Source organism: Sorex fumeus, unplaced genomic scaffold (assembly GCF_029834395.1).
Source record: "Sorex fumeus unplaced genomic scaffold, SorFum_2.1 ptg000030l, whole genome shotgun sequence".
Taxonomy (NCBI): domain Eukaryota; kingdom Metazoa; phylum Chordata; class Mammalia; order Eulipotyphla; family Soricidae; genus Sorex; species Sorex fumeus.
In genome coordinates, this window is record NW_026606087.1 from 9,941,744 (window position 1) to 9,968,736 (window position 26,993).

At 46.5% G+C, this 26,993-nt stretch overlaps 1 protein-coding gene across 1 annotated transcript; it reads right to left on the reverse strand.

Moving 5' to 3' along the window:
- Positions 1–9,247: 9,247 nt before the first annotated feature.
- EIF3F (eukaryotic translation initiation factor 3 subunit F) lies at positions 9,248–17,816 on the reverse strand. The gene is made up of 8 exons (XM_056116062.1): positions 17,405–17,816; positions 13,586–13,656; positions 13,143–13,222; positions 12,379–12,516; positions 10,654–10,745; positions 10,158–10,294; positions 9,926–10,039; positions 9,248–9,468 (listed from the first exon to the last, which is right to left on the reverse strand). The coding sequence occupies exons 1-8, from the start codon at positions 17,814–17,816 to the stop codon at positions 9,391–9,393; spliced, it is 1,122 nt and encodes a 373-aa protein (XP_055972037.1). The 3' UTR covers positions 9,248–9,390.
- Between the last annotated feature and the right edge of the window lie 9,177 nt (positions 17,817–26,993).

Genomic DNA, 26,993 nt, shown 5'->3' on the forward strand with positions numbered 1-26,993 from the left:
GAAAGCCACTGAATGGTGGCCTGGCCCTTTCTCAGGTCAGGAGCAGGGCCTGCATTCCTTGGGAGGGGGCTTGTCGCTGTGCTGATGACCGGGGTCACCATTTGTTTTCGGGGTGGTGCTCGTGTACATTTCTGCTCAGGTGCCAGGTGTGGGTCCTGCACTGGGTTATACTGCTGGCACACAGTGGGTTGTGGCCTACTGAAAATCGTACATTGTGATGTCCCCAGGAATCCCAAAGACCATGCTGCTGGGATGGCGTTGGGCATAGGTGGGGACTGAGACTTGTGGCCTCACACCTGCAGGCAGGTGCTCTGTCTCGGAGCTTTCCCCGAGGTCCTAACTGGGATTTTTTTTTTCTTTTTGGGTCACACCCAGTGATACTCAGGGGTTACTGCACTCAGGAATCACTCCTGGTGGTGCTCGGGGAACCATATGGGATGCTGGGAATTGAACCCGGGTCGGCCTCATGCAAGGGAAATGCCCTACCCGCTGTACTAACACTCCAGCCCCCTAATTGGGCTATTTTAATTTAGCTCCTGCTCTGTGCGGCTCTATTGTTCCCTAGCCTTGATATGTGTGCACAGACACTTTGCAGTTTCATGTCTGGGAAACAGGAGGTAGACACTATTCACAAGGAGCAGAATGGGGAGCAGAACGAAGGCCAGCAGGCCAAGAAACTCAGAGACAGAATTCCGCCTACACAGGAAGGCAAAAGCAAGAGAGACCAGGAGAATAAAGGTCCTTCCTGGAAATCCTCAGATACTTCAGAAAAGCACAGTAGACTGGCCCAAAAGAATGATGTGGCTCAGTACTGAACTGCAGCACATGCTTCCAAGGGTGAGGCCCTGGACCCAACCTCCCTCCTAGGATTTGCATTTTGTTTCCTATGGTTTTTGTTTGGGCCACACCTGGCAATACACTCAGGGTTTCAGGAGTCACTCCTGGCATTGCTTGGGGTACTGTATGTAGTTCAGGGCAGGGTCTAACTAGGGTCTGCTGCATGCAAGGCAAGCTCCTTAACCCCTGTAGGATCTCTCCTACAGGGAGATTTGCATTTTAAAGAATATGTAAATTTATAAGGCTTGGAGTTCTCTGAGTGGCCAGTGGTCCCTGAACTTGCATTCTGATTATCCTACAGCACAATGAAATCCCTCAGTAATGCAAGGCCAATCTCTCCAGCATTATTTCTGGGTGAATTCCAACATAAGACCTAGGACCCAGGCTCCACAATAATGAAGAGCAAGAACTGGGAGTATAAGTTTCTGGATAATCAATGCTGGTAGAAAAAACCCTCTGCTGTAATGAAAATGGAAGGAAAACTTCTCTAGACAAAGAGAAGTTTCATAGACTCCAAAGTGAAAGTGGAAAAAAAAGTGGTGCTGGTTAGGACCAAGCACCATGCTTTTACCCATAGATTTACCTTTGGCTGGCTGGCTGGTTCTTTTAGCTTTTGGGCCACCTGCTCAGGGCTTCCTCTCTGGCTGCATGCTCAGGGATGACTTCTGGTGGCGCTCAGGGGAACATATGTGGTACGAGGATGGTAGGCCACATGCAAACAAGTGCTGTACTCGCTCTCTGGCCTTTACCTTCAATCTTCCAACTGCTGTTCCCAGTGCTACCCTATCCTTTTTTTGGGGGGGGGGGGTGGAGGGGCATACCCAGCAATGCTCAGGGGTTACTCCTAGTTCTGCACTTAAAAATCACTGCTGGTAGTGCTTGGGGGACCATGTGGGATGCTGGGGATCAAATACTGGTTGGCCACGTGCAAGGTAGGTGTTCCATCCAGTGTACTGTCACTTCGGGACCATCTAACCCATCTTCTCTCCCAAGCCTGCTCTTAGGTCTGGGCTCAGGAATGACTGTGGCAGTCATAAGGAGACCATATGCAGTGCTTGAACTGGGGACCAGATCTCAGCCTGGGCAAAGCAAGTGCCTTAGCCCTGTATTCTCTCTCTGGCTCCTGCTCAAATACACCTTGCAGGTATAATCAAGTTAGATCATTAGTGAAGCCAAATCCATGATGATTCCTGTTTTCATGTCAGAGAGACTAGGCACAGACACATGAGAAAATTTTATGCTGCCAAGGATGGAGATTACGGTGATAGAGCTTCGAGTCAGGGACTATTTGGCTCATCAGATTCTGGAAGAAACAACAGAGGACCCTTCTAGAGACTTGGGAGGGAGCCCAGGCCTGCATGCAGCTTGGCTGTGGGCTTATGCCTCCAGAACTACCTCTAGAAATATGAGGTACATTTTGGTTACCAAAAAACCATGATGGTAGTATTTTTATGGCAACTCTCGAGACTGGGAATTCCCTTCTACATAAACCATCACCATCTGAGATCCTTATCATGTAATGATTTTGGGAGATGTAAACTAAGCATGTCCCCTCTCCAGTGGAACTTTTAGGTCTAAATGTGGAGATTTGAATTCCCAGCTAATCCATCTCTTCCACCTCCAATCAGCTGAGCAGTCTTACACGGGACTTTTCCCCATGATCCTGCCCTGTACAATCTCCTGGTTGAAACCTATAGTGTGTTGAGGCTCACTTGCCCATACTTTTAGTGCAGTGCAGGGAGAATCAGTTTTTTTTACTTTTCTTTTGGGGTCACACCTGGCGATGCACAGGAGTTACTCCTAGCTCATGCACTCAGAAATTACTCCTGGCAGTGCTTAGGGGACCATATGGGATGCTGAGGATCGAATCCAGGTCAGCCGCGTGCAAGGCAAATGCCCTACCTGCTGTGCTATCGTTCCAGCCCTGAGAACCAGAGTCTTTTATAAGGCTCCCGGACTGTCTACCAGCTCTGGTCGTCAGGGCCTATATATTAGCTTGGGGATCAAGAGTGTTTCTTTTTTTTTTTTTTTTGAGCCACATCAGATTGTGCTTAGGGGTCACTCCTGGTGGTCCTCCTTGGGGACCTTGTGGTTCCAGAGACCAAACCTGGGTCTCCTGTGTGTAAAGCATGTCCTCAACTGGTTGAGCTTTCTCTCTGGCCTTGGGATAAGGTGTTCCCCTGGAGTTGTAGGTGTATGAGTTTTAGTTTTGGGGCCACACTGGGTTGTACTCAGGCTGTCTCTGCACTCATTGATCATTACTGTGGGCTGAGGCTATGATATGGGGTGTTAGGGATCAAATCTAGGTTGACTGCAGGCAAGACAAGCAACTTATACACTGTACTATTGCTTTGGCCTGATTTTTGTTTTAGAGGGGGTTTATAGATTATAATCTGATTGGAAGAATACGCCCTAGGAGGTTTACAAGTAAAATTGCTCCTAAATATATGTATATATATATATATATATATATATAAATTTTTTTTTCTTTTTGAGTCACACCCAGCATTGCACAAGGGTTACTCCTGGCTCATGCATTCAAGAATTACTCCTGGTAGTGCTCGGGGGACCACATGGGATGCTGGGAACTGAACCCAGGTCAGCCATGTGCAAGGCAAATGCCCTACCTGCTGTGCTATCGCTCCAACCCCTTTTCCAACTACATTCTGAAATAATGTGCTTTACTAGAGTGATATTAGGCTAGAGGATGAAGATACAGCCTCATCCCTCTGTGACTCAAAAGAAAGAAGAGCACTTTCATTTTCAGAAGTTTTGGTCACTCACTGGGCACCAACCAGGCCGCTCTGCAGCAAAGGGTACTTTTCTGCACCAGGCCTCAGGAAAATGGCCCAGAAACAAACATGAACGACAGCCAGTAATGCAGGAGGGCCCTCTAGTGGCCACTATTCAGGGAGCCTCAGCATGGAACAGCCAAGCAGCCCGGTGGGATAATCTTTGAGACCTTTATAAAACTGACCCCTAAGCACGGGTCGGGCTGGAGCGATAGCACAGCGGGTAGGGCGTCTGCCTTACAAGCGGCCAACATGGCTGACCCGAGTTCGATTCCTCCGCCCCTCTCGGAGAGCCCGGCAAGCTACCGAGAGTATTCGATATGCCAGACACAGTAACAACAAAGTCTCCATTGGAGACGTTACTGGGCCCGCTCGAGCAAATCGACGAACAACGGGAGGGCCTTTACCTTTACCTTTTAAGCACGGGTCAGCATGACTCCAAGGAGACAAAAGACAGACCAGGATGGACCAGACAGACAACAGAGAACATGGAGATCTAATTGTTTTAGATCAATGGTTTTCAACTGCTAGTCCATGGACCAGCAGAAATTTCCTACCAGTCTGAGCAAAAGTAATTGGTGCTTATACACTCTTGATATGGCTTGGACTATGTGGTGGTACTACTTTGCATATCATTATAAACAACGGTTCTGTTTCTACCGGAGGATTCCATGAAACAGATCTATCTTCAAGGGTCCAAAATTGCAAGGTTGGCTAGACTATTCCTTAAGCCAAGAGCTTTCCCTCTGGGATACAGCGGGGGAAGAGGAGCCTGGCATGCAGTTAGCCCTGGAAGGACCCGTTCCTGAGTACGCACGGATTCCTAGGCATTACAGTCAGAAATTCAGTTCCAGCAATCCCGCCCAATTTGAACTTCTGTGGGGAAGCTAACCATGCATAAGAAATACTCGTTTCTTCATCAGATACACTCAGAGCTGGGTGTTAGTAATAGGCTGTGCCAGGTAGCCTGCAGTGAAAGGATTCCCTGAGGCCTTATAGTATCCTGAAAGTATCTTTCTTAGAAATCCAAGTTCTATAGTTACACATACTAGCTTTGATGGGAAAAGGTATGTTCTGATCGCAGGGTCAACAGTTTCCTTTTGATGCCATTATTCAGGGATTAATATTTTACACTAGTAGATCAAGTAGTAAACATGGACATAAAAAGACTGGACCTTGTGTGAGGCCATAAACTCCATCTCCTACACTGCCAAGTGAGACCCCTAGTACTGGTGGGCGTGTTTGGCCCCACCCCAAGTGTGTATGCACCCCTCTGGCACCACAAGTGTGACACCTGATGTTGATCAACAATATATAAACGTTTGTTTAAAAAAGGTTCAATAGTCCGCAGGCTTGGGGGAATAGATGATAGGTAGACTGGGATAACAACTGTCCATATACCCTGTACTCCTAGGACCCCCCCCCCCGGCCCCGCCCCTGCCACCCTCCATCTCTCCAAAGCTGTTTGACTGAGTTGATCTTCTAAGGACTCAGCTCTGGCCTCTGGTGAGACTTGGGCGTGTGGACCTAGGGAAGGCATCCGTGGGATACTGTCTCTGGTCCTACCAACTGGAGAAGCACATTCATCATTGTCTCCTTCATCTGTAGAGATTGGGCGGTACCGTACTTCCCAGATAACGCGTGACACAGCAGGGGACAGAGATTACCCATAAGAAAGGAAAACTCATTTGTGCCTCCTGCACACAATTATTCACCAGTGAAAACTGAGCACAAAAACCAGAAACAATTTGTATGCCCAACACAATAAAATCATTTAAATAAATTAGCTTGTTCATTCACAGTAATTAACCTGAGACTCCAGCGTTAAGAGTTTTGAGGATTTAGCTACGGTGATCATTCTTCTGTACGCTTAAAAATCACAATTTACACAATGGAGCAATGGTGGAGGGAAGTGGGGAGCCCGGGGGAGTGAGTTATGCATGAAACAGCATCGCATTGTAAGCCAGTGCACTAGAAACAATGTGCCTGTCTGGGAGGCAGCCAGGGATGGAAGGAACCTGGACATTGAAGGGACACTGACACTGGTGGGGAGACTGGTGTTGCAACACTGTATATCTGAAACTTGATTATAGTTCTGTAAATCACAGTGCCTCAATAAAAAATAGAAAATTGTGATAGACTTACAATTTCAAAATTTTATAAAGATTTATAAAAACTATCATTTCCTCAGTGTACTTTTTATACTCAGCCACCATACTGAATTTTGGGTTTAGTGGTCCTTAAGACTTGTATAAGCAAGCACACTAACTGGACACCACCCAAGCCTCCTTTCAGGGTCAGGCTCATGGATAAAATCGGTGGAGCACAGGCCTGAAACAAGGCCCCAAGTTCGATCCCTGGTTCTGCATCTCCTTGCCACCTCCAGCGCCACAGCACCAGCCCAAGCACTGAACTGTGGGCCCTGCACTAGGTGTGGCTTCTACTTAAGAAAATTTTAAAAAGCCTCCCCTCCACCTTACTTATAGAGATACAGAAATAGCTCTATTTCTCTTGTTGAATACAATGGTTAATAAGTCTTTAACAACAGAAAGTAAACCCAGAGAGCCTCCTGAGTATGTGTTTAGTTTAGACATTCGCATCCCTGAGATATAAGGATCTGCTACACCTCCTGACGCAGCTTCTACTGGACTCCGTTGATGGAGTGCTGTTTTCTGCAGTGGCTGCTGCGAAGCACGTTGCAGGTGAGTGCTGAAGTGCCACCTGCTGTTTCTCAGCACAAGGCTGTGATAGCCAATGTGGAAGGAGAAAACCCGGTAGGCAAGTTTTGTTCAGACTTGAGTTGTAGCACTGTCAACCGAGTTCAATGTCAATGACAATACATATTAATGAAGTGTCTGAATGGAAATGGACAAAAAGGAAGGTCATGTATTGATCCAGAGAACACTAAAACTTAATTATTAAGAATGATGGTTTAACGCTTGCTGACTTGGCATTCGGTGTGACTTCAGAGCACATTAACCACAAGGTAGCTGTTTAATGTCACCTGTCTTGAGACTTATTCTTTCACTTGTCAGTATTTTTGTTTGTTTAAAGTTGTATGACAATGTTCTGTGTCCTTATGGTTTTGGAGTGTCTTCAGTAAAACAAATTGGATGAGATGGACAGGGGAAAAGAGTTTGTGTGGATGTGTTGATTTAGCTTTCTTTTTGGCTACCCATTAGACTAAGTCTTCTACATATATTTTGCATCTTTTTTGCTATCCACTATGTGTGTGTACATATATATATATATATATATTTTTTTTTGGGTGGGGGTCATACCCTGGCTGTGCTCAGGGCTTACTTTTTTTTTTTGCTTTTTGGGTCACACCCAGTGATGCACAGGGGCTACTCCTGGCTCTGCACTCAGGAATCACTCCTGGCAGTGCTCAGGGGACCATATGGGATGCTGGGAATCGAACCCAGGTCGGCCACTTGCAAGGCAAATGCCCTCCCTGCTGTACTATCTCTCCAGCCCCAGCTTAGGGCTTACTTTTGGCTCTGGCTCAAGGATCGCTCCTGGCAGGCTCCGGGACCACATGTAGTGCTGGATATTGAACGTGGGTCAGTTGTATGCAAGGCAAGGACCTTAACCACCTCTGCATTATTTCTCTGGCCCGATTACTGGTACATTTGTCGTCTTTGTTGATCTGTTTAACCCACTTTTAAAAATGTCTTCATTTTCTTTATTTTTTCTTTTTCTTACTGTTATTTTCTATCATCGTTTCTTTGGAAATTTTGTTTCTCATGAGTAACTTTGGATTTCATCTTGCATATTTTTAAGTCTAAAGTTGCTATTAACTGCTCACCCCAAATATAAGAACACTGAAACACTTTCTCTGATAGGTCTTCTTCCAAGCTCACAAGCTGTTTTCAAACATATAACTTGATATACTCTCAATCACTTTATATATTTACATTTTCCTACATGAAGAAAATGATTACTTATCCACAATTTTGTTTGCTTCTGGGTCACATTGGGCAATTCTCAGGGCTTACTCCTGGCTCTGCACTCAGGAATTACTCCTGGTGGTACTCAGAGGACCATACAGGATGGTGGGACTCGAACTGGGGTCGGCCACGTGCAAGTCAAGTGCCCTATCCACTGTACTACTGCTCCAGCCTCCTATTCGCATTTTTTCCCCCAACTCCCCAAAACTGATTTCCTATGATTATATAATTGGGAGCTAGAATCAGAAGTCAGGCATATTTGATCCTGAGTGTCTGTCTTCATTCAAACTTACATTGGATATGCAACAGAGCCCAGAGTGCCTGACAAATTCATTTCTTTTCAGACACTTAATTGTGTGCAGGCAGAATCTAAGCAGATTCAAGTGATGTTTGAGCACTCTGACTACACAAGGTTCCTGGAAGTCATCTAAACTTTCTTAGATTTTGCCATCGGTGGATCATAACACAACCTAAGGCTGATCTCAAGTTACAAACATCAGAGCTTACTAGTTTTAGGGAAATCTCTTTTAAGATGTTAAATGCCTCTAGAGACCATAGCAACAGACAGCTGCATCCTAGTATTCAAGTATTTTAATATACTAACCATAGTACTCTCTTAACCTTCACTTTATCCAATTTTCTCCAGTGTTTTATTTTCTGTGGAAATCAGAGATACCTACCAAGAAATGGTTCACAATTCTGTCAGCGGGCACCTTTCCAGATTGAAAACTGGAAACCTGGTGAAGCAGAGTTAATTCTTATGATGGAGGCGGTGATCTTTCTATAGCACGCGTGGGTCACAGGAATGAGGTGTACCTACCCCATTCTTTTCTCTCCTCTGGGTACTTCACACAGAAGGCAGCCTTTGGTACTGCCTCCATATAAGAAAGAGAGGGACAAAACCCTTTTTGAGATCCAGTTTGCTATGATAATTGGCAAAGAGTGGGCCAGGGGTCAGGAAGATAATTCATAGGGCCAGAGTGCATGGTTTGCATATAGGAGTGCCTAGTTTGATCTTCAGCCCTACATGGCCCAAGAACCACGCAATGCCAGGTATGGTCCCAAAACAAACCATGAAAATCCAAAATAAAACCAAGCTCACAAAAGAAACAAAAACTATCATGGGGAGGCTGAAGTGATAGTATAGTGGGTAGGGCATGTGGTGAAATCACGTTAAACCTCCAGCACCATATATGGTTCCACGAGCCCTCCCAAGAGTGATCCCTAAGCACAGAACCAGAAGTAAGCCCTGAGCACTGCAGGGTGCGACCCCCCCCAAAACAAAACAATATGGAGGGACAGTAAAGTACCCCTGTAAGACAAGGTGAAGGAAAAGTATTTTGGCATTGGGGGAGATGTTGCAGGGGGGTTGGATAAAGAGGGGTCTAAGAGGTGATGGGGGGTGGGTGGCTGAGGGCCTCGGGCACTTTGGTGGTGGTGGACACAGTAAATTTGGGGCATATCAATACTATTAACTTTAACACTATTAATGTAGCTATGTTACCTATAGTTAAAAAATATAAACAAAAGTGGCTTTGGTTCTGAGTATGACTATTAACGTACAAGTTTCATCAATCATACAATTTTCACCTGTACACTTTGTTGTTTCTGTATGAGCTCTAGAACAGTTTTCTCCCTTCTACCCAGCAGAAGTCTCCATTTATAAAATCATTTATAAAAGACAAGTCATTTTTATTTAAAAGTCACAAACAGCTGACTCAGTGTGACCAAACCAGAGAAACCACCTCACTTCACACCACGGTGCGGCCTGGTGGTGAGGCCCAGTCAGGCAGGAAAGCTGTCACGTCCATTCACAGGTTTACGAGTTTCTCATTGAGGGCAATCTGGGACTGCGTGAGATTGGCCAGGTAGGTCACCATCAGCAGGTCCTGCACAAAGAAGCCACTATGAGTAAGGGGTCTGCTCTAAGGCAGACACTGGAGGGACACTGAGGACAGCCCTCAGTCAAGTGACAAAGGAGAGGTTTAGCAAGAGGCAGAGGTGGAAACAAAGAGGACACACTCCAGACACTTTTTCATCTCTTCCCAATAACAGACAGGGTTTTTTGTGGGGGCAGGAAACTGAGATCTGTTGACTACAGGGAGCCAATTAACTCAGATGGAAACAAATGTACATTTTCATTAACCTCAGAATACTCATGACTCTGAACCAACACCAAGTATCAAAAATGAGCCAACGGAATTATGGGCAGGGAAAGAATTTCAGAGCGTGCGAACTGTCTCCCTCCAGATCTGGACTCCCAAGAGGCCGAGAGTGGAGCCCTGTCTCCGTATGCTCCAGGCCACCTCTCCCAACACTTTTCCGAGTTGCAGGAAAGGTACTCACATTGATGTTGCTGTTGAGCATGGTCTCAAAGTCATCAGGGACGATTTTGGGGACTTGATTGACCAGACTCATCAAGAATCTGCCCACGGTATTGTCAGCTGACACCTTTCCAGACTGTGCATGGAATAAAGATTGAACAAGGCACAGTCAATTCCCATCCCGAGGACTGGCATTTCAGCAACCCTCTCCTGGCCGGGACCGGGCCCCCCTCCAGTCTCCCTTCCCTCCTCACCAGCACATCCTCTGCGTATTGTAACACTGTGCTGAGGGCATCCTGGATGCGAGCTGATGCCCCTCCCACTTGCTGCAAATCGCTGGACAGGCCGATCACACGGTTGGGGCTGAAGCAGGTCTTCATGATCAGGTCCACTGCCAGAGTGGGTGGCGGGTGGAAGAGATGCGAAAATCCCGTCACCCCATCAGGAAAGAGACATTTAACCATCCCGGCAACTCCCCACACTCCTCTGCTCTGCCCTAGTGCTCTCGCCTTCTTACATGTTATGTTCATCATCTGTTCTGATTTTAGATGACGCCTCTGACACTATCACTTCCCATTTAACAAGCTCTCAAGTAATTCCTTGAATCCCATTTATTCAGGAGAAAAGTTGTGACTTTTAGTCATCACATGCCCTAGATCTGTATCCTCCCCCCTCAACCTTCAGCCTTGAGAGTAGCAACCCTTCACCCTGAGAAGCGCCAAAAACAGAGAGGGAGGGAGGAGCACTCACCTCCAATGCGCTCAGTGTCATAATACGCGTATTTCACCGTCAGAGGTGTGAACATCACCCCCATGGTCCTCCCGGGGACACCCATTAAAGTGCTGAGGAGAGAGAAATCAAGGTAAACGGATGGGCCGGAGAGAGCTTCCCATGGCTTGTCCAGGTTGTGACCACCTGACCAAGTGTTTCAGAAGTAGACTCTTCTGCTTCCTCTGTTTACTCTGACACCAAAGCCCCGGCCAGTGGGAGTGGACACAGCTTTCTGACTTGGATTACTCTGTACACTGCCACTTTGGAGGAGAGAGCACAGAACCCCGGATTTCTCTATGAGGCTGGCTGCCTGACACCCATCCCCGAGGAAAGGTGAAGCAAGATGGTCTTTCCTAATCCTCTGTTAGCACTGGAAAAAAACTACAGACCTTGGCTTCAACATGAGGCTGGGTATGACAAAAAAAAATTTCACTGAAGGACACAATGACATTTATTAACTTAACTACCTGCTTTCAAACCTATCTTCAAAGTCCTTCAAGTGGAGTTCTGGATCTTAGGGGTCCCTCCTGGGGGTCCTCAATCCAGTGGGAAGGCAGTTCAATGTGCAGACCCAGAGAATGCAGTGCTCTGGCCTTCAGGGCTGTACCCAGCAAAGCTCTAGGGACCACGCGATGCTGGGGACCGAACCGGGTCAGTCACATAAAGGTATGCGTCGAATCTCTGGACTATTTCTCCTGCTTCGCAAACTCTTTCAGTAGGAGCCACACGAGGCACACTCTCAGTTCGGGGGTTGGGCCTGAGGTTCAATGCTTAGCCGTCACCAGGGCAACACTTGGTGGTGCTAGGCAGCGGCGCAGCATGCAGTGTGGGGTACTGTTCAGCGTTCTCCCCAGTCAACTAAATCTCATTGAGCTGAAGTATCGGAAAGGCTAGGAAATCACGCAACGGGAAGAACTCAGCTTACACCTAGTGACTTCTAAGGACTTGCCTTTCGCCATCTGTCTCAGACCATAATGGCTCAATGGTCACTGTCATGTCACAGACACAGCACAAAGTTCAACAGTGTAAAGGATGCACTAACAAATGCCCTCTGCTTAACCAGAACGTGTAACCCAAACAACACCCACCAACTCCTCTTCAGCATGCCTTCAGGGTGTCTTCACCAATACCCCCCCCACCCCCAGCAAGCTACATGTCAATCCTGAGAAGTTGTCAAAATAGAGACAGTTCTCTCTTAATTTTACTACTGAGTCCTGCACTCAGCTCCAGAGATAATGACAGACTAAGGGGTGCGTGCGTGGAGAAGGAGCATGAGAAGAATGGTCCCCGAGAACTCTCTGTAGCTCCAAAAAAGGTAACTCACCAGAGCTTACTCAACGGGCTATTGAGCTGCTCTGAAAGCATTTCCAGGCAACTAGCAAAGGTCTGGGGAGCTGGCTCCAAGGATTGGGGGACAGCACGCAGGAGGGACTGGGCACGGGTCTGGCACACAGTTCCCGAGCACCTGAGTGTGGCCTCAAACCAAAGAACAAGACATCATAACACAACTGGGATTGCTGAGGAGACATTTTGGGGATTTGTTTCAACACAGAACCTTTCTAATGATGTGTGTTGAGCGAGAAAGGGTCTTTCTTAGAAAGCAGTTCAATTATGTGCTGAAAGAATAAATCTGCCTGAGGTGGTGTCACCTGGGCAGATTCTACTCTAGACAGTTCTATGCCCTCACGGCACAAGACCGGTCACCTGACATAGGCCTTGATGCTCATGCGGCCATTCTGGAGGCTTGTGTCCACTGTGAGGTGGATGGGGTTGGGGGCTTCTCGGCTGTAATATTCATGGATCAGCACTGAGTGCTCAGTGATGTCATGGCCTGTAGCATACCTGCAAACGGAAAAGAGCAAAATGGAAAACTACTGCAAGTGACACCAAACCATGAAGATGGGGTATCTGAAGTGATACTCATGATACTCCAAGGGTCTGTCCCTGCTCCCCCTACACGAAGTCCCTAAGTATGCAAGACTCCACCAAATTAACAGTGTATTTAGAGCTCTGAAAAATTTTAAGACACCAGAAAGGCAAACATGACTTGTTCATTAAAAATAAACATTTCTGGTTCCATAGAACCAGTATTGTCAGCAGTGACATTGAATTGGCAGCTAGGAGCTTGAGGCAAGATACCTTCAATGTTTTCCTAAAGATAGGTGATATTGTAGCACTAAAGCACTATCCTCCCGTTGTTCACTGATCTGCTTGAGCTGGCACCAGTAACATCTCCATTGTGAGACTTGTTACTGTTTTTGGCATATCGAATATGCCACGGGGAGGTTGCCAGGCTCTCTGAGAGGGACAGAGGAATCGAACCCGGGTTGGCCACATGCAAGGCAAATGCGCTACCCGCTGTGCTACTGCTCCAGCAATATCTAGTCTGGGGAATCTTGGCAATCACCAAAACTCCCTTCCAACACAAACTGTGTTCTTCCTTCCACGCCAACCCCCCTGCAACTCACCAGCCTAGAATGAGCTCATTTGGAGAGACTTTCTTGTGTAATTCATACATGTTCTTAGCAAATTCCATGTCAACAGCCACCTAAGGAAACAGGAAGGAAAAGAGTATCACAAACCAGAAGACCAAACCAAAAATAGTCCCAATTTCTGGGGCAGGGGGTTGATTTTGGGCCACACCCAGTAGGACTCAGGGACTATATGGGATGTTGGGGACTAAACCCAGGTAGGCTGTGTGAAAGGCAAATGATCTACTGACTGTACTGTCACTCCTCCCCACCCCCCCTTGAAGAAAGATGGGTTCACTTTCACATTAGACGAGCCTTGAAATACATACAATGAGTGGAAGGGAGTTCCAAACTAAGCTCCCCGTGACGTATACGCACAACATACTGTTTGGAGGAAACGCCACATATGAGGAACTAAAGACCACACAATTCCCACTCACCTCATCTTCTGACTCATTGTGGGGTACGGAGAAGCAATTGGTGACTTCCACTGAGTGCTTGTCAACAGTTCCTGTGAGAGACAATGGTCCATGTGTTAGTAACCTTACATCTCCCCAGAGCTGTCTAACCCTTCCCACATGAGGCCAGGGCTCCGTTCAGTGATTCTTTGTCAACTAATGGGACAGTTTAATGTGAGGGTCTTGTGTCACTGGGCACTCATCAACGGGTGATGCTAGAGGCGGGGATTCCTGGGCTGCCCCAGCTACTCTTAGAGGATCATGCGGTGCTGGAGAGCCAATCAGTGTTGGCTGCATGCAAGGCACGTACCGTACACTCTCTGGTCCCGCCACTTCCTTTTGGGCATCTTAAAGCCAACAAATCCTAAATCAAACCTATTAGCTTCAAGCGCTCATCCCTGGGACCAGGACTCTCATGAGAACTGAACACTGGTGCAATTACTGCCTCATTTCCTCAACGAGCCACGCAAAGACCCACTTCTTCCTTCATGAGGTGTCCTTTTGTCTGTTACTGCCAGTCTTATTCCTGATCTTCATTCCACGCCCTCCATTTTTTTCTCTTTTGGATCTCCCCCGGAGTTTCAAGGCCCACATTCAGCTGGGGGTTGGGCTGGGGCTGGGTGCTTGCCTAACCCCTATACTCTCTCCTTGCTCCTTCATTTTTCTTTCCAAAAATATTAATAGCTTCCCATGTGGAGGTTATGTGTGCTGGGGATGGTACTCGGGGCCCTGCACAGGCAAATCATGCGCTCAGACCTTCCTGGCCCTCTGATGTGCATTGACCACCCGCCTGACTTTCAACTGACTTGTAATTTAAAATTGCTGTAATTGACCCTAGACTACCTGAAAAATTTTAATAGTACCCCAAGTGTGGGCTGGAACGATAGCACAGTGGGAAAGCCATCTGCCTTGCACATGGCTGACATGGCCGACCCGGTTTGATTCCTCTGTCCTCTCTCGGAGAACCTGGCAAGGTACAGAGAGTATCTCACCCGCACAGCAAAGCTTGGCAAGCTCCCCGTGACGTATTCAGTATGCCAAAACCAGTAACAACAAGTCTCACAATTTGTTGTGCGACATTACTGGTGCCTGTTCGAGCAAATCGATTAACAACGGGAGGACAGTGCTACAGTGCAGTGCTACCCCTAAGTGTAGTCTCAGCACAAATTTAGGAAGCTTCATTGGTCCCTCTTTCCAGCTATCTGATTAGAACAATTCTAACCTCATCCAGTGTTCTTTTATCTGTCGATCTGAAATAACAATCTTTTAACTACATATTTTTGTTCTTCCGGTTTTGATACCCTTAAACTCCCTGCATTTGTTTCTGGACCACACTAAACGGCTAACTCCTCGATTTCTCCACTTTTCCCCTATTCTTCTGGCAGCTCCCCCTTCTCCAGCCCCCCCCCCCCCCCACAGGCCAGGCTTCAACTGTTTCCTTCTCTACTAGAGACCCCGTTCGTTACCTTTACACATTAACACCTGATTCCACTTCACTAGGTTGTTCCTTTAACTGAACTATATCCCTGGCTCAATGGACACATACTCTTCAGCAATTCTTCAACCTCTCTCTGCAAATTCTAGAGTGTATCTTCATTCTGAACTTGAGGTTAGAGTGGAGTTCATCTCACCATACTCTGAAATCTAAGCATCTAACAGTTTTACGCCCCATGACTTAATTTAACCAAGTGAATTTGCATAATACCCAAAATTACTGTCTGGGGAAAAACTAAGTTCCTATCAAGCAGAGTCTAGCCCTCATTCTGTAAATCCTCAAAATACCCACCACTGGTACCATGGTTCTGGCTTGGAAGAGGGTCTGAAGATCCAGGTTACAGCTGGATAGGGTAACTGTACTAATGGAGGCACTTGGCACAAACTTTGGGTAGAGAACTGCCATCAGCTAAACTGTCAGTGAATTTTAAAAATTTGACAGTATAAAGTTAGTATTTGTTGAGCTCAACTGATATAATACTCACTACGGAAACTGAAAGCCAAGCACTGTTGCTTGGGAGTTAAGGACAGGCATGGGACTAGAGGAAGGGATGGATGGCTGACACTGAGCATTTTTTTTGGAATCTGGCTGGTCAATGAACTTACAAAGAATATGGAACAGCAGGGAAGGCACTTGTGGGAAAGAGAATAGAGAGGCTTAGCTGCAAAAAATGGCAAGGTTTACAGGATATGGGTCAGTGAAGTTTCTGTATTACACTACAACCTAAAAAAGAGATCGAGAACTGAATGTGTGGCAGGTGATTCGGGCCTAGACTAGGAAGCAGAGGATGGCAACCGACCCCTGTCTTGTACCTCATGTGTCAGCACAACCAGAGGCTTTCTGTAGTAATTTAGCTCATAAAGGCTGCTGAAACCGTGCCTGAAACACTAGGGAACTTGTCTTGAGGCACATAGCTTTATTTGTAGCATCTGCCTACAAGTTTTGTAATACACCAATTTTTGTAATACATTTGCAATACATCAAGTGCATTCAGATTAAAAGGCCTATCATAGATTTATGAGTTTAAGAGGAGTTGGAGAGATCGTACAATTATGTGGCTTCATGAGGTGAGCCTCACTTGGCCACCACTGTATTGTCGAATTCAATGCACTGAATTGTGGGTCTCCTGAGCACTACTTGGGAAGCCCCCATCTCTCTCCAACAAGAAAGTTAAATGTACAAATGAGTGGTTCCACAGAAGCGTTTGAGACCCTTAAGACTAAGTGAAAATGAATCTGACAGGATCAGTAGGTTAATTTTTATTTCTTGGAACCACACCTGGTGGTGCTCAGGGATACTTCTGACAGGGCTCGAGGAACCATATGGGACGCCCTGGCTTGAACAGGGGTCGGACATGTACCTGCTCTATTATCACTCCAGCCCAAGAAGGAATTCACTGTCTTTGTCTTAGATGCTGCTCTAGCTGCCTGGGCCACGGCAGGGGTGGTGGCAGCAGCAGGAGCACGGCCCCTCCCTGCAGTGTCCCAGAGATGTATTCTCAGCAGCCCCTCTAATGTGGTCTTCAGCTTCGTAAGTTATCTGAACTTGTCACGATGGTCTCCCTGTTGCAGACATGGGCTGAGAAAAGATCTTTTACTTTGAAGGTGAACCAACAGCTACTACAGTCTTTATGTCCAAACTGAGGAACTGGGACAGCACCAGGGTCTATCTTAATGCAACGGGTATTAGGACAGAGGGCAGGTAGGGGCTAAGGAAAGCAGAGCATTACTGAAACACTAGAGGGGCAGCAGGCCCACAGTGGTTTCCTTGTTTGGCGGGATAAGTGCTTAGACCACAACCCCACGCCTGTGCTGTAAACACCTGAACTGCAATGACAGTCCCCAGTCCCTGGATTTGGGGCTGGGAGAGGGAATGTGGTCATGGGCATTAGAGAATCAAAGGGTTCTTTATTTCCGAGTCGGAGACTAAACTCTTTTTTCCCTTTTTCTTTTGAGAGGGTTGGAGGGGGGTGGTACCCACAGCCAGCTGCACTCAGGTGCCGGGCTCGAATCCGGGTCGGCTGCGTGCAAGGGAAGCAACTTACCTGCTAGCATTCCGGCCCCGAATTCACTTTATTATTTTTAAAACTCACACGTAAATCACACTTCTCACGTAAACCATTAGTGGCAACATCAGAAAGAAAACACGAGACAGCTCGGCACGCAGCCTTAGTTTGCCCTGACCCTTAGGGACAGTTGTCCGGCAGGCAAGCTCCAGGGAGGGACCTGGCAAACAAATCGCAGGAGACCCAGGCCAGGCGGGGAGGCCGCGAGGTCGGCGGGGCGACATCCCGCCCGCTCACTCACCCAACAGGGTCCCGATGACGCGGGCCGCGCCCTCGTTGCGCCGCTCGTAGCTGTCCACGATCGAGGCCAGGATGACCGGATGCAGCCGGACCACGCGGCCGCCGGGAAAGGGGCCGGGCAGAGCAGGCCCGGGCAGCGACTGCAGCGGGGTCTGCGCCGGGGCCGGCGCCGCGGCTGGCGTCTGGCCGGGGGCCGGGGTCGTGGCCGCGGCGGCCGCGGGGTCTGCGGCCGCGGCCGGGGTCGGAGTCGCGGCTCCAGCCGGAGCCGGAGCGGGCGCTGCGGCCGGCGCCGGGGCCGGAGCCGCGGCCGGGGTCGGAGCCGGGGCCGGGGTCGTGGCCGCGGTCGGGGCCGGGGCCGGGGCCGGGGCCGGAGTGGCGGGAGGGCTGCTCGCCGGTACTGCCGGTGTGGCCATCTCGTCGGGAAGAGAAGGAGCCGGGAGGCGCAAAGGCGTGCGTCGGAAGTATAAGGAATCCGATAGGCTGAAGTCGGACCACGTGAGAGTCAGCTTCGCGCCTATTGGCTACTGATCCTCGGGCGCCCCCGACTTCCGGCTCGGTAGTCATTTTTTCCGTAGTTTGCGCTCTGCTCGTTTAGCTCCGATGCACCCTTAATGAGGACCCGGCTGTAGGGTTCCGAACAAATTTGGTACCGCGCTGGAAGAAGAGAATCAACTTTGCGCAGCTGCCACCAGATGGAGCCAGAGAGAAACGCAAGGGCCTCAGTTCTTGTTTTCAGGTGTCAATGGGATATTGGATATCAAAGTCCTTTTAATGATTGAAGATGTTCCAGCCAGAGACCCTGGGGGTGGGGAATGCTCCCGGAGGGACCTTAAGGTGTGGGTGAGAATGGTGTTGCACAGTGCAAGGCGTATGTGTTACCCCTTGAACCATATTCCCAATAATAATGTTTAAAGAACATTATTATTATTATTATTATTTTGCAAGCATCATAAGGTGTCACTATTTTAATTATTTAACGGTTTGAGTATGTGCCAAGCGCCTTTTTGTTTTTTTGGGTTGTATTAGTGAGAAAAATTAAGATCACTGTCCTTGAAACATTTTACATTCTAGCAGGGAAAAATCATAATAAGGACATTGTTAGCATATGTCTTACCTATAATATGTGGTATATGGAAGGAAAATGGGGAGAGTGAATTAGGAGTTATGAGTTGCTAGGCTAGGTGTCAATGAGAATGTGAGATTTGAGTGAACTTCTTGAGGGAGGGAGCTATCCATGTTGGATGAGGCTATTTGGTGGCCGGAGTGCTAAAAAAAACGTGGACAGTAGTAGAATAAGGATTCCTAAATAGGGGGTGGGTGGCAGGTCATTAGGGATTTATAGGTTATGGGAAGGACTTTGATTTTCATTTTGAGTGAAAAATCACTGCGAGGTTTTGAGCAGGGGAAGGTCTTAGTTTTATAGAGATCACTTTAATTGCATTGAGAGGACTAGAATGGGGAAGAGAAATTTGCTGGGGATAAAGAGGAAGAAAGAAACAGCAGGAGAAGATGAACAGATCATCTAAGTGACAGATGATTTGGGCCAGGACAATTTCAGCTAAATGGGTAGAATATGGGTAACTTTTCAGAGTATAGACAAGAGAATTTTCTGAGAAATTGTATGTGAAATGTGAACAAGAGGGATATGACTACGTGTATTTTTGTGTGTGTATGTGTATGTGCTGAGAAACCAGCATGAAGAAATTGCATCTCTTAACATAGAAGAAGATACAAATCAGAGCAAGAATTTGGAAAACTGGGGCCTGGAGAGATAGCACAGTGGGTAGGGCGCTTGCCTTGCATGCGGCCAACCAGGGTTCAATTCCCAGCATCCCATATGATCCCCTGAGCACCGACAGGAGTAATTCCTGAGTGCAGAGCCAGGAGTAACCCCTGTGCATCACCAGGTATGACCCAAAAAGAAAAAAAAAAGAATTTGCAAAACTATTCCAAGTTTATTTTTGGATGTTACCTTTGAGAAGTCCACTCACCCTCCAAGTGGATGGGTGGTTTTGTCAATGTGATGTGGTCAGTTGGAGACATTAGTCTGTAATTAAGATAAAAGTTCATACAGCTCTTAGAAGTAAGGAGTTTTAGGTTTGGTTTGAACTAAGGGAGAGAACCTGAAGGAGAAAGTTTAAATAAGTTGAGCAAGGGGAACCATCCAATAAAACAAGGCAATATGGAGTTGCTGAATGAAGAAATAGATGAGAGAGATGTTCTAGCACAGGGTGAGGGTGTGCTGGGGAAACTGCCGAGGTTCAGAGTCACAAGGGTGCCCATTGAGGGTATTCCTTAACTTGGGTAGTTCCCTGGATATCATTCCATGGAAGGAAGGCCAGAGAAGTGATCCAGCCCCAATGAAGAGGTGTTTCTGCCTATAGGATTATTGACATATTAATTAGAGTTGGGTACAGATACTTTACTGTCAAGTAAAATACTTTGCATTTATGTTGATGGCACAAATGACCTTTATTTCTGGGAGGAAAGGAGAATAGGACACATGAAAAAACAGAGACATTTTTAGTTGGTGAGAGAAGTTGCAGGAGTTTCTGTCAAATAACACTTTTCTCTGTGAAGCAGAGGTGAGGAAATCTGCCAAAAAAGGCAAAGCAAGGTGTTTATTTTTTTACCTGAGAGGGTGGAGTATTTGGAAGAGTGGCAAGAGTGAGTTATCAAAGGCACTGATTAATGAGGGTGGGGTCCACTGAAGTGGGGGAGCTAAAGACTGGCTAACTCGTGGAAACATAGAGACAAATTTGGGCAAACTTTGGAAACTTATGTGTGTGTCGAGGAGGCAGCGATTGATGGAGGAATTGAAATTATGTAGTGTTCTGGCCTTCTGCAAGGTTTTTGTTAGAGGCAGGCATTCTGGAGAAGGCAATACAGTGCGTTTGATGGGGATTAAAGGGAACAAACCCAGGGGCTGGTGAGATGGGTCAAAGGGCTGGCACCTGCCTGCCATGCACAAGACTCTGATATATCCCAACCTATATTGGCCTCCAGAGCACCTCTGGGAAAGCAGAATGATGAACAAGGGAGACAAGCCAAGCAGAAGAACCTCTCTGAGGGGTGCCTGAGGTCAGAAGTCCAAATCCAGAAGGTGACCCTGCAAGCAGGAGCCCCATGGGAGTTCGTTTCAACCTTCAGGCACATCATATGTGTTTGGAGGGCCAGGCGCCAGATAGCAGGGTCTGGGGTTAGCAAAGCTGGGTACAAGCTCCACAGAGGTTCCCTATGTCCTGTTTGGGTGTTAGTGAAGGACCGCATCCGCCTCTCAGGGTTTCTGTGGTTCCCATTTGCTTTAACGCTTAGAGAGCTGGTTTGAGCTGAAGAGTAGTGTTAAGGTTAAAGCACCGGCCTTGAGTGGGGCATCAGCAGTAACTAAACCTTGGGGTAAATCCCAGCCCCACAAATGGTCCCCCAATCACTCCCACACGTGGCCTCTGAGCACTGCCAGGTGTGGCCCCAAAACTGGAGATAAAAAAGTATTTTTTTCCTGCCTCTATGAAAACTTGTAGCCATTTAAAAATTATTTATTTATTTTTTGCTTTTTTTGGGTGATACTCAGGGGTTATTCCTGACTCTGCACTTAAGAGTTACTCCTGGCAATATTTAGGAGGCCATATGGGATGCCAGGGATCAAACCCAGATCAGCCACATGCAAGGCAAACGTCTACCCACTGTAGTATTGCTCCAGTCCCGGAAACGTTTATCCTTTTTCCACATCCTGTTGAAAGCTTTAGTAACTAGTGGTGAAACAGAAACTTAACTTGGCTGCACAGTTGTGTTCAAAGACATTCAGAAGTCAGTTCATCAGTTTTTAATAGATCTGCAGGGTGACACTTAGACATTTAGTCCACTCAGACACCAGGGGCCCTTAGATATCCTGAACATGGCACTGTCTGGTCCAGTTCTGGGTATTTGCCTGAGACCCCCAGGCTTAGGGCACTCTGGTCCTTTGATACAGAAGCAACAGGCAGGACTGGGGTTCTAAAAATCCAGTTTATTCCTTTAAATAAAGGGAAAAGCACTCAAGTGGGAGAAAACTGACCCCAGGATGGCAAGGTAGGTTTTCCAGACTGCAATCCTGCGCTAGGCCTGTAGCTCTTTCTGGCTTCCTGGTTGTAGATTTGGCTATGACGTGAGGTGTTAGTTTGGTACCTCATCCTTATCAGAAAAACAAAAAACAAGGAGAAAGACATAAGTGTTTGATGTTGGGCATTTCTACCCTGTGTCTCTACCTCTACTCCCAGCCTGACCTATGCAACTATGCTGCAATAAAGGACTTTTGCACTGATTATTGGTATATGACAAGGGATCAAAAAATAAAACGAACAAACAAAGAAACACAAAACTCACAAACACTAACATGGTGAATTAATCAAAGGCCTCCAGGAGTCTTTTTTGTGCCTGGCTGGATTGTGTTTCTGAATCTCATTGGCCTGCAGGTTTTCATTGTGCTGTAGACTACTGCTTCAAGGCTTCGAGATGTGACTGATTAACAATGCAAGGCCAGAAGAAAATGACATGTTATCCACCAAAAAGTACTTGGTAATTTTTTTTTCTTTTGGGGGGGAGCACACCTGGCTGTGCTCAAGACTTACTTCCTGGCTCTGGGCTCGGATATCACTCCTGGTGGTGCTCAGAGGACCATATGGGTTTCCGGGGATTAAACTCAGGTTGGCAGAGTGTAAGTGCCCTGCCCTCTGTACTATCACCTCAGCCCTGTATTTTTAATATTTCGAGGCACTGTAGGATAATATTGGTTTGTCCTTTCTGCCTTCCCACAGGGATCTTAGATTACTGGGTTACTCCCATCAAAATACTCCCATACCTCTGTGTTTATTTGTAACCTCTTTCTTTGCGCTCTGCTCCTAAGCAGACTCTGTTAACTTGTAAAATATTGTTTTTCTCTTCTCCTTAAGTCCTTTGCATAGCTAATTCAGAGAAATGTTCTTTTTGTATAGACACAGGAAGACCGTTAATGCTATGCTTTTGTAACTTGGGAGTTAATTGACTCTATTCACTCCTGTATGAAGGAGGAAATGAGGGCCAGGCTGGTTGATGACCAGTTGCCATTTATTTCATTCTCCCCACTCGCCTGTTCCAGTCTCTCTAAGCTCCCCATTCTAGTCTCACGCTGCCCCTCATTCCCATCTCCTCCTGTCTCTCCCGCTCATCGCTCATCTCTCCCATCTCTCCATACTCCCACTCACTTGCTGTCTTGGTTTCTCCCTAGTCTCTCTCAAAATCCCCAGCATTGGGGGTAGCACAATCAACATATCAAAGCCCTTCCTGATCGCCAATCAGGCTCAAGGGCAAAATACTACGGAGGGGTTTTCTTCTTTCTGATAACTTAATTAACAACTTAATTAACATCTTAATTCTACTTCTTAATATTATTTTGTCTGGATACTGTAAGAGATACATTAAACTAGTAGGGTGACTCTCCTAGGAATATCTCGCAATAGATCTCAGACTTTAGTGCTCAGGCCAGATTAATCTTTCCTAACCCCAGCAGGGTCCTAATCTAGCTGTTATTTTTTGGAGCATGACAGAATTTGTCCATAACCATGCTCTTAATTTATAGTTAGGTATTATGGCGCTTTGACCTGACCCATTTTGATATCAGGGTAGCTCATAGCTTGCCCTGAGTCCATCCAGTTCCTCATTGGGACCCTGCTTTTGGGGTGGTAGGAGGTAAGGGCAATTGAGGCTTACGTGGAGAAGTGGCAGGAGACCACTGAATGCCGGCGGTGAGAGATTGCTGTGGGATTTCCTTAGTCGCCTCATGATTTACATAAGGCACCTTCACAGTCTTTCTCATGGAGATTGCACTAGCTTCCTTTCCCACCTCCACCACAGGGTAGGAGGGTTTCTTTTTCTACAAACCTTCTTGAACAATTATTGCTTCTGGCCTTTGGTACTGGCCTTTTGCACTTACGTTATATGGCTGCTTGCTGTAGTTGAATGTGCATTTACCGGATAAAGGTGATGTTGAACTCTCTATAGTTGCATACTCCAGTGCATTCTGATTGTACTATTTTACTCCCGGTTGCACACTTTAGTTGTGGTGCTCTGGGGTGCTCACACCTTTAGTTGTGGGCTGGCACACTCTGGCTGCAGTGCAGTGGGAAATTGCTTGTGGTGCTGGGTTCAGACAGATCACAGAGCTGCTCAGATCTCACTCAGTTCCTGAGGATGGCCTCTGGGATAAAACTCGTGACTGCACACTTGCAAGGCAGAATCCTTAACCACTGAATCAATTCTCGTTGCCTCCTCCATTTTATTTTCCCTCCTTTCCTCTCTATTTTTTTGTTTTTATTGTCTCTATCCCTCTTTTTCTCTGTCCTTCTCTCTTCAATTTTTACTTCCTTTCTCCCTTTTTTACTTTCTTCTTTCCTTTTCATCCTTCTTTAAAATCTTTTCTCTTGAAGTAACATTGCATCACAGAAGTGTCAGGTGTGCATCTTTATACTTTTACCTTTCTTCTTGCTTTTTGTTTTTGTTTATGTTTATTTACAATTTTCAAGCTACTGAGTTTTTTGCTGCTGTAATCAATGATGGTCTTGTAAGCTAATTTGAGAGAGCTTCCCACTTGACACAATTTGCTTTAGAGTCAGCTACTGGATGGGGTCCTGTTAGACTATTAGAAACTTGTGAATAAGAGGGGACAATTTGGCCTCATCACCTTTCTGCTGATATTAAATGTCAGCACATCTGGAAGAAATCTGGCCTCAGGCCACTTCCCCAGCTTCAAATCTATCTCCCTGTTGCTTTGCCTGGTGTCCACACCCCTAGTCATAACTTGTTTCTGCCTTACCCAGACAAGTAAGTTCTGTTCAGGTTCCGGTGAACTTCCTTCTGACTCCTCTTTACCAGAAATAGTTTTTGGCTACTAGCCACTGACAGGTCTTTTTAGGTCACAGCTCCATGCTTGCTTGGGATAGTAGCAATCCCTACAGACTTATGCTCGGTTTAGGAAAGCAGAAACAATTCAAAGATAGTATCATCTTCAGGGTTTCAGGGATGAGTGGGAGGTTTCAGGATTAGTTGTAATACTGGGAGCTCTGTAGTTTAGTTATTAGCCAGGCCAGTGTTCACAATTAAACAATTGATAAACATTAATGAGGTATTAGGGCTGGAGTGATAGCACAGCGGGTAGGGCATTTGCCTTGCATGAGGCTAACATGGCCAACCTGAGCTTAATTCTTTCGCCCCTCTCAGAGAGCCCGGCAAGCTACCCGTGATGTATTCGATATGCCAAACGCAGTAAGAAATCTCACAATGTTACTGGGCCCGCTCGAGCAAGTTGATGAACAACAGGAGAACAGTGACAGTGAATGAGGTATTATACATATGTATATATGTATACGTAATGAGTTATAGCCAACTTCTTGACCTGTGCATTAATGATTATTACAGAACCTTTTCTGACCTCAAATATGTCACATGTCCATTGCAGTCAATGTCCCATTACATATAAAGCAAGCAACCGTTTTTCCCTGCATAATTACAGACTAGTTTTCCTGTAAATGGATGAGTATGGGGTTAATTTCATGTGTAGTTTTTTTTTTTTTTGGCTGAGTACAGTGTTTCTGAGATGTGTTGGTGTAATAGAAATGGTTCATTCCTCTTTAGAGTGGAGTAATATGTTTTTCTACCTTTTAAGTAAGTACCGAGCAGTAGAATTGACTAGGTTATTGGGTAGATGAACATATGCACCTCTACAGGAACTTGTAGAGTTGTTGTGTTGGGATCGGGAGTCCCCTGGCCCTGGGAGGCGCGGAGAGACCAGACAGACACAATTCCTGCAGGAGTACGAACGGGGTTTATTTAGACCAGCATGCTGGGGCTCCACAGCATACCCCAGAATGGGCAGTGGCTGAGAGCCCCGAGCTTCTTCAAAGAGGGTCTTATATGGGCCTTCACCGGCCGTTACAACAAAGCCTGCGCATTCCATAGCCTATAGATTCAGAAGTCAGCAGTTACATACATCGATTGTTATCATAAGCAAGGTTATGGTGGGAACATTAAGCCTTGGGTAATCTCCTCCAGCCACTGCATCCTGGGTCATCCATCACCCAAGACATTTTCAGGGTTCTCATCACCCAAGACATCTGCAGGATTCTTTATAGGAACAATGCATTCCAGGGACAGTGAATACGCCTGAACCCTGTCACTCTTGGTTTCCCAAGGAGTTATGTCCTGTTCTGCTCACATTCACAAGAAGTTACATCCTGTTGCAAAGCAGCCCAGCAGTTTTACAGAAAGCAATATTGCAAGTTAGCTGAAGCAAGCAAAAACTTAATGCCCTAATATGGATTCTTTCAGTTGGAATGATTCTATCATTTTACTTTTTTTTAACCCGAAATGAGTGAGAGTTATGTTCAGAACTCATTCTTTTTTTTAAATTAATTTTTATTAGTGAAACACCAAGAGGTATAGTTGTAGACTTACAAATTTGTGCTTGGGTTTCAGTTATATAATGATTGAGTACCTATCCCTCCACCGGTGCCCATTCCCCATCTCCAATGCTCCCAGCATCCTTCCCATCCCCCACCCCCCCATCCTACCCCACCCCTGTGGCAGGGCATTCCCTTTTGTTCTCTCTCTCCTTTTGGGTGCTGTGTTTTGCAAAAGAGGCATTGAGTGGCTATCATGTTCAGTCTATAGTCTATTTTCAGCGTGCATCTCTCATCCTGGGAGGGTCCTCCCAACACCCTTTACTTGGTGCTCCCCTCTCTATCTGAGTTGCTTTCTCCCTCAGTATGTGAGGCTGGTCTCCAAGCCATGGAGTGAAGCTCCTGGTACTTATCTAGGTTATTCTTGGGTGTTAATCTCTCAGAACTCGTTCTTGAGGTAAAGAAAGATGAGAGAAGGATGGCTATTTTCTGTGCTTGTCTCAGGTGGAATTCTGGGTGGAGAGGTGGTCTTGTGGGGAGAATCACGCTGACGTGTGGCATTCCAGTCTCTACCCTGCTGGACCGGCACCCAGGATGGAACTCATGTGGAGTTACTTACTTATGCCTTTTACTGTTTGTTGAGGATGTTAGCTTGCAGCCTTAAATTTGTGTGTGAAAGCTCTTCCTACTTTCTTTCTTTGGTTTATTGACTATTTTTCTCTTGATTTCATTTCCGATTTCTCTTTTATAAGTGTTGCTCTTATATCAAATTGGGACTCTGACCTCTACCTTCCCTCCTGAAATATCACGCTTGCCTTACTGATTATGATGACTTAGTTCCTTTTCGGGAAATACCATGCTTGGTTTCATCTCAACAAAGGCCCCTTTGTCTTTGTGAAGGGCAAATCCTCAAGTTCACACCTCAATCCTGTGAACAAGCCTAAGGAAAGCAGCCTGAGTTGGCTATAGGTCCATCCCCAGTGAGAATATAAACATGCACTGAGAGGATGACCTTTCAGTCCAGTGACTCAGGAGCATTTCATGGAAGACAAGTATCAAAGGCAAGTGTCAGACTTATTCATCTTTTTGACTGAACCCTGATTTGGTTCTCTGACCATCATCTTACTAGCAGCTGCCAAAGCACAGGGAAGATTGCAAATCTCATTGTCTTCCAAGGTCATG